An 8575-nucleotide genomic window follows, 5' to 3' on the forward strand; every position below is an offset into this window, starting at 1 on the left:
TTCGCAGGAGGGGCAGAAGAGCCGGAGCGCTCGTGCATCTCCGGAGGCGCGGTACATGCACGCCTTTACCTGGGATATTTCTCTCCAACATCCGTTCCCTCTACAATAAAATGGACGAGATAGCGCTGCTGATGAGAAGGAACAGCGATTTTTCCTCCTCCTGTGTGCTGTGCTTCACGGAGACATGGCTCAAGGAGCAGACCCCGGACTCCGCGCTCCATCTGGAGGGTTTCCAGGTCCTCCGCGCTGACAGACAGCAGGAACTTTCCGGAGGAAAGAAGAAAGGCGGAGGAGTCTGTTTTTTTTATCAACAACGCCTGGTGCTCCGACGTGACAGTGATCTCCCAGCACTGCTCTCCTTCTCTGGAATATCTCTTCATAAACTGCAAACCGTTCTACTCTCCACGTGAGTTTACTTCATTCATTCTGGCCGCTGTTTACATCCCACCGTGCGCGGACGTGCACGAGGCTGAGCGCGCTCGCGAACCAGATTACGAGTGTAGAGCGGACTTTTCCAGACTCCCTTGTTATTATCCTTGGAGATTTTAACAAAGCAAACCCCAGGCATGAACTACCTAAATATAAACAGTTTATTAAATGCCCGACAAGAGAAGGAAACACGCTGGATCACTGTTACACCACAGTGAGCGGTGCTTATCGTGCTGTGCCTCGTGCTGCCCTGGGTCTCTCAGATCATGAGATGATTCACCTCATACCTGCATACAGACAGAGACTGAAGCTCTCAAAACCTGTGGTGAGGACATCCAAAAAGTGGACCAGTGAAGCTGTGGAGGAGCTATGCACGTGTTTGGACACCACAGACTGGGACCTGTTCAGAGCTTCTACAGACAGTCTAGACGAATACACAACCACTGTGACGTCATATATACATTTCTGTGAGGACAGCATCATCCCATCACGCTCCAGAGTCATTTTCAATAATGATAAACCCTGGTTCACATCCAAACTAAGACAGCTTCATCAGCAGAAGGAGGCTGCTTTCAGAGAGGGGGACAGAGACAACTACAGACGTGCGAAGTATGGATTTAGCAGGGAGGTGTCGAAGGCTAAATCCAGGTACAATGCACGGCTGCAACAACAGTTCTCTGCAAACGACTCTGCCTCTGTCTGGAGGGGGCTGAAAGAGATAACTAATTACAAGCCCAGAGCACCTCATTCTACAGACAATCTCAAACTGGCAAACGATCTGAACAACTTCTATTCACGCTTTGAAGTCATGGACTCACATTCCTCCATCCTCCACACCAACCCCAGTCCAACAGGTTTAACCACTTGGGACTGCCCTCGACAACCCCCTGCTATCTCTGTACAAGAGGATGAAGTAAGGAGGCTTTTTAAAAGGCTGAATACACATAAGGCTGCAGGCCCAGACCTTGTGTCACCCTCCACGCTGAGACATTGTGCTGGAGAGTTGGCTCCGGTCTTCACAGGGATCTTCAACTCTTCTCTGGAGTCATGCCACGTCCCAGCCTGTTTCAAGTCCTCCATCATCGTCCCTGTCCCCAAGAAGCCACGTGTCACAGGACCAAATGACTACAGACCTGTACCTCTCACGTCTGTAGTCATGAAAACCTTTGAACGCTTGGTTTCATCTCACCTCAAGTCCATCACCAACCCCCTCCTGGACCCCCTGCAGTTTGCCTACAGGGCCAACAGGTCTGTAGATGACGCAATAAACCTGGCTCTTCACTTCATCCTGCAGCACCTGGACTCCCCAGGAACCTACGCCAGGATCCTGTTCGTGGACTTCAGCTCCGCATTTAACACCATCCTCCCTGCTCTGCTCCAAGACAAGCTCTCCCTGCTCCATGTACCTGACTCCACCTGCAGGTGGATCACAGACTTCCTGACAGACTGGAGTCAGTGCGTGCGGCTGGGGAGAGCTGTCTCGGACACTCGGACTATAAGCACAGGATCTCCACAGGGCTGTGTGCTTTCCCCCCTGCTTTTCTCCCTGTACACCAACTGCTGCACCTCCAGCCATGACTCTGTGAAACTTATTAAGTTTGCAGATGACACCACCCTCATCGGGCTCATCTCGGACAGTGATGAGTCTGCATACAGGAGGGAGGTGGACCGGCTGGTGACCTGGTGCAGCAGCAACAACCTGGAACTCAATGCCCAGAAGACAGTGGAGATGATTGTGGATTTCAGGAAAGCCACAGCCCCTCTGCCCCCCCCCCCCCACCACCACCACCTGTAATGATACCCCCATCACCACTGCAAATTCTTATCGGTTCCTCGGCACCACCATCACCCAGGACCTCAAGTGGGAGCCGACCATCAGCTCCCTCATCAAGAAGGCCCAGCAGAGACTGTACTTCCTGCGACAGCTGAAGAAGGCCAAGCTGCCGGCCAAGCTGATGGTGCAGTTCTACACGGCCATCATCGAGTCCATCCTCAGCTCCTCCATCACGGTGTGGTACGCCGGGGCCACTGCCAGGGACAGACTGAGACTGCAGCGCGTTGTGCGCTCAGCTGAGAAGGTGATCGGCTGCAGCCTTCCATCCCTCCACGACCTGTACGTCTCCAGGACTGTGAGGCGAGCAGGTCAGATCACAGCTGACCCTGCTCATCCTGCGCACGGACTGTTTGAACCACTCCCCTCAGGCAGGAGGCTTCGGTCCATTCGAACCAGAACCTCCCGCCATAAGAACAGTTTCTTCCCCTCTGCTGTTGGACTCCTGAACACTCATAATGCTACCTCATAATTTCTGCTTTGGTGACATTACATCTGTATTATAATTGAATACTCCATCTGTACTGTTCTCTAAGCTTTTTTATTGTTTTCTATTGTATGGGTGTACATATGGTTATGTTATGTTCTTAATTTTACTTTATTTGTGGGTGTACACAGGCTTATGTCTTATGTAATGTTCTAATTTTTACTTAATTTTTACTTTATTTTACTTTATTACTATTCGCACATTATGTCGAAGCAAATTCCTAGTTTGTGAACCTCGTTCATTGACATGGCGATAATAAACTGATTCTGATTCTGATATACCGGGGAAATGTTAGCAGTATTATTAGCAGTACAATGGATAGAAGATGTCAGACCATTAAAAACAATAGTATGTTCAGATTCAAGTTCATCACTTACAAGTTTACAGCACAGCCACTCAGACAGCAGACCAAACATTTTATTAGAAATCCAGCAAGCATTATTCAGAATAATGATGATGGGTTGGGAAGTTGTATTTCTGTGGGTACCAGCACACACTGGGGTTGAAGGAAATGAAGCAGCAGACAGGGAAGCAAAAAGAGCAACAAAACAACAAGTTAACTTTATAATAACTACAAGCAAATCAGAAGCAAGAAGCATAGTTAAACAAAAACTGAAGGAAAAGTGGCAGAAAGAATGGAATGAAGAAAACAAAGGAAGATGGTATTATAAGATCCAAAGAAGAGTGGGAGAGATGAGAACAGGAGGGAGAAACAGAAGAGAAGAGAGATTAGTAACAAGACTGAGATTTGGACACACTGGACTGAACAACACATTATTCATACTACATAAACACGAAACAGGAAATTGTCAGTATTGTGGAGAGACAGAAACAATAGAGCATGTGATTTTAAGTTGTCAGAGATATGAGAGAGAAAGAAGACGCGTGATGGAGGAACTTAGAAAGATTAAAGAAACATTTAATATCACAAACATACTACAGAAAGAGTCAGGAAGTAAAAGTGTAAAAATTTTGATAAGGTTCTTCATTAAAACAAAGCTGATCAATAGGATATGATTAGGACAGACAACACATACACAAGTAAATAGAATTTATTATTATTATTTTTTTTTTTAAGCATTCTGACCCACACTCCATACCAGTAGGTGGCGTTAATGCACACCATAAGTTGTTTGCCAACCGCCAATAAAAAAACAAGAAGAAGAAGAGAGGGGCAGCGCAGTGGCGGAACGGCGGATGCGTGCAGCCACCGCCCAGGAGCGGGAGGTGCGTAGGCCAGGGAGTGCAATGGCCTGGTACACAACCACCACTGAGAGACAACAGTCAGGGACAAGGCAGTCAGCAGAGCAGCAGTTTGGCAGAGACTAACAGCATGGGGATTTAGAGCAGAGGCGAGTGGAGGAGAGTACGCACATAGGAAATCAGCTAAGCTGGTCGGCACAGTGGATCGTGCCCGGCAGGAGGGTGCAGTCGTCCAGGTCTGGTGTTGAGGGCGGAGGACCGAGTGTTGGAGATCGCTGGAGGTCACTGGAGGTAGAGATCGAGGTCGTCATGGAACGCTGGACTCAAGGAGGTATGAGTGCCGGGTGAGGTCGGGACCGTGGAGGGACGCCGGACTCTGGGTGGAGTGCCGGGAGATCTCTGAAGGTCGAGACTCTGGACCACCTGGGAGCGCCGTGCAAGGCAAAAGGAATTACCCCCCCCCCCCCCTTCCCCCCAGCTAAGACTGCTTCTTTTCCCTTAGACTCTTACAACCGTGTCGCCTCTTTGTTTAATCTTTGATTTTACAGACTGCTCTTAATGACTGGGTTTTAACATTTGGACTGCTTCCAGCAAATTTCCTGGTTGTAATAAATTATTGTAAATCTCTACTGTCTGCTTTGTGAAACACTGCTCACCCCGTGATACGGACCTAGTCTTATTCCTAGTTTAACTAGGTGGAGTTGCTGATGTTAGTTTAACAATTTTCTGTCTGATTTTAAAAAGTAAAAATAGCACCACTTGGCAGCCGACATAAGCATTCTTTCTAACCTGAAAAAAAAAATCTCCACCCCTAATAGTTCAGTCATGGACAACTTGATTTAAAAATCAAAAATGTAATTAAACAACACAACTAAATCACAAATAAGTTTTACAGTTAAAGTTGATCATTAATAAAATTTTGATTATTAAAAATACAAGAGAAATGTTTGATGGGTAAACATGTGATGTATGTTATGTTTCAAAACAACGGTGCCAATTTGTCAAAATAACACTGATCAAAATTACAAAAAGGCAGTCCAATTTACTTACATTTTTTTAGTCTTTTCATTGTACAAGAAACAACCGAGAACTGAAGCACATGAAGGCAGTGGCAATGGAGATAGTATTAGGGAGGGGGTGGGGAGCGGTGTTAGGATACTTGAGAGAAGTGGTGCTCTATTCACACAAGGAGAGCTGTTGGTCAGGCTACGTTTTGTTGCTCTCTATGTTTAATCTATCTGTCTATGTCTTTCTGGATGTTTCACAACCCATTAAAATATACCAGAATGCAGGAAATGGCATCTACTTTATCCAAAATAAAATATTATGGGGGTGGCTATGCTGCAACATAAATTAATGGTAACTGGTCACTTGGTCTTAAAAAATGTAATTTTTTATAATCAGTGCATTAATGAATGTGTTCATTTCAAAATGTTGGAACTAATCCTTTAAACCCAGAAAATAATAGTTCAGCATTTAGTTTATAGCAGCAGTTCAAAGGTTTATTGTTTTTCATTAACAAATTAAATGATTTCACATTTAGAACGGTTTTCATTTAATTCAAGAACTGAACGAGTCTTTTTGTCTTTTTGCAGCACGCTGTCTCAGTGTTGCCATGCTGTGGTGGCTCTGCTTTATCCCTTCACCTGGCAGCACACATACATTCCTGTCCTGCCTCCGTCCATGTTGGATATAGTCTGCACCCCGACCCCATTTATAGTGGGCCTCCTCTCCAGCTCTCTTCCACGACTCAAAGATCTGCCTTTAGAAGAAGTAAGACAGGCCTTTTCTTTTGTTTTCTGATACGCTGCCTGTGGCGCTCGACTCTGGACATTTCCTGCACTGAACAATGACTCCAGGAAATGGCATCACTCTCTCTGGTTAGGTCCTGTTGGTCGACCTCGACAACAATCGCTTCCTACGTCAGGTAGTAACCATGGAGACAAAAAGATTGCTGTAAAACCTGTTTGTAGCTACCAGTTTTGTTTTGGAAACGTAATGACCTTAATGGATGTCCTGTACGTTCATGTTTATTACTATACATCTGATTTTATTTTTTACAGCTGGATGATGAAGACCCAATTCTTCCTCACAAACTGCAGGCAGCTCTTGAGCATGTGCTGGAAAAAAGGAGGGATCTGGCCTGTGACAAAGATCTGCCCAGTGGTGATTCACTTAATCTTGTTTAAATTTGTATCTATGTTCGCAGTAATCTGTTGGGTTATAAGAAATGTAAAAAATACTTGAGCCATTTTTAAAATTTTCATAAAACCTCATTAATCTAGAACATAAACACTGATCGATACACAAGTTTTCTGCTGCTTTAAGCTTCTCAAAGAGGGTAGAGGTGTGACTGTAGACCTGATCATCTGCAAACTTACTGAGTCTTATGAGCAGTTCTTCCTGGAGTTATTGTGATCTTTAAGGCTCTGAAAGTCATGTATGAATGTATTGCAAGATTTTGAAGCATAGATAGAATCTGAAAGCTCAATTTTGATCTGAGAAACGTGTCTTTGGTGCAGCAAACTTTACTGCATACATTCAGCAGCAGATCAGTGAATAACTTGTCTCCTCCTTGTCTTGAACTTTCATCCTTTCAGACTCCAGCTCTCTCAGCGCAGTGGTCTCAGAGGCCTTTGTGCGTTTCTTCGTGGAGATGGTGGGCCACTACTCAATCTTCATGGGAGGGACAGAGCGGGACGACGAGTCCTTCTTTTCGCCCACCTTAGCCAGCCCCTCTTTTTCTTCCTCTCCCTCCTCATCCTCATCCTTTCAGCGTGAGGCCTTTCGCAAAGCAGTCACTTCCAAGAGCTTGAGGAGGTTCCTGGAGGTGTACATGGAGACCCAGATGTTTACTGGCTTCATCCAGGAGAGGGAGCTGCGCAGACAAGGCCTCAAGGGTAAGAAGATTTGAAAATTAATAGTTTTTAAAAGGTCACACATTTAAAATAGTCTGTCTGCCTCTTTTTTAATTGTAAAATTCTGTTAAAAATCTAATAATACAGCACTGTGTAAAAGTCTTCAGCTATCCCTTATTTCTTTAATGTTTGTTTCAAAGGAGGTTATTTTTTTGTATTCTTTTGAAGGAGTTCCAATTGTTCTGCAGATTTTCTGAAGGTCTTTCAAGTAGTTTTTTTTTTTGGAGCATCAGTTTCACTTGTTTTCTTTCTGGCACCTAACTATTAAAAAGAAAAAAAAATGTTTTCTGAGCTTCTTACCCTATCTTTAAGGCTCAGCCACCTGAGGAGGAAACTCATTTCAGCCATTTGTAGCTGTGATCCGGTTCTTTTGGACCATAGGTGAGGGCTTGAATGTACACAGACCAGTAAAGTAAGAGACTTGCCTTTTGGTTCTGGTACTTTTTCACGAGGAGAAACTGAAGCAATACAAGTGCTGATACGGCCTTGATCCCAAATAGACTCCACTCATCGCAGTCCCTTCCTGCTCAGCTGTGAATAGCTCTGAAGGCTCCTGCTCTTGGATCTGAGGGCTGAGAAGAATGAGCCCCAATAGTTAGAACGTTCACTCTGGTACCCTTTGGAAAAATGGTGACCACCACCTCAGTCTACCATTACACAAGTTTTGTCATGGTCCTCAGTGTGAAATTGAATAGTCACGTCAATTATATGTTCTAGAATTGCGCCGCTCAAGGTGGCTGCATGTTGGAGTAGCTCTGTTACTTTCATTTTGAAATTTTGCTTTTGGAAACTTTTATTCCTCTTTGTCTGGATGTAAATAACATTTTTTTTGGATGATGGTTTCCTCTGGTATTGGATGCTGTGCAGCTGGAAGGATTTTTACTGAAACTTTTTTAGTTTTGGACATTTGTTATGATGTGTAACCATGGCAACAAGACAGTTTTCTATAACCAACAGCAGCTGATTAACATCTCAAAAGCTCAAATAATATCTCAACTACAGCCCCAAATCTCAAATGAGTTGAAAGGATGTTCTGTGGACACATTCTCATCTACCTGCCAGCTGTGCTCGAGTGCCTGACCACTGATATCCTGGAACTAACAGGAAACATGGCTCATGAGAGTGGAAGGACAGGATCGTCCCTCAGCACCTACAGTTGACTGTCCGCAGCAACGAGGAGCTTGGCAGACTGCTGGGAGGAGTGGCCATCACTCTGGGAGGAGTTCTGCCCAGCATTCGGGTGGTCCTACAGCCCGGGGGAACCGAGAGGCCAGCTGAGTCTGGGTGGACGGATGGACGGCACCTGCAGCCAGTTTCTTTGGATCCACTGTGGGATGGACCTTTACAAGAGATCCTTCCTGCCTACAGCCATCAGCATCTATAACATCTCTTAATGAAATGAGGATGACGAGTTACAACAACAAATAATTTCCTTTTGGGATTAATAAAGTATTTTTGAATTGAATTGAATTGAATACCAGCCCTACAGCATCCAGAACCTCCAGCATCTCGTCACTTCTGTAAATTCACTCCAGTAAATCTCATCCTCCTGGAGCCCTGCTGCCAGGATTCTTTAATTAGACACTGCACTGCCACCACATAGCCTGCACTGAAAACAAGTGAAAATACAGCCAAAGTCCGAAGAAAGTCTTTGAACAAAGAATAATAAGTTTAGACCATTTTAATTTGGCTAATTTAAAGATAAGT

The 8575-nt window shown here is 44.9% G+C and overlaps 1 protein-coding gene across 1 annotated transcript in view; it reads left to right on the forward strand.

The window, feature by feature from the left end:
* The first annotated feature begins 6085 nt into the window (after positions 1-6085).
* The window catches only part of si:dkey-82f1.1 (DENN domain-containing protein 2A), a 3106-nt gene continuing 616 nt past the window's right edge, over positions 6086-8575 (forward strand). Inside the window, exons 1-2 of the mRNA XM_037683028.1 lie at positions 6086-6116; positions 6551-6850. Of these exons, the coding sequence (XP_037538956.1) occupies positions 6607-6850 (244 nt within the window). The 5' untranslated portion in view covers positions 6086-6116; positions 6551-6606. The remainder of the gene's footprint in view (positions 6117-6550; positions 6851-8575) is intronic.

Source organism: Nematolebias whitei, chromosome 10, assembly GCF_014905685.2.
Source record: "Nematolebias whitei isolate Nwh7 chromosome 10, NemWhi1, whole genome shotgun sequence".
Classification (NCBI taxonomy): Eukaryota; Metazoa; Chordata; class Actinopteri; order Cyprinodontiformes; family Rivulidae; genus Nematolebias; species Nematolebias whitei.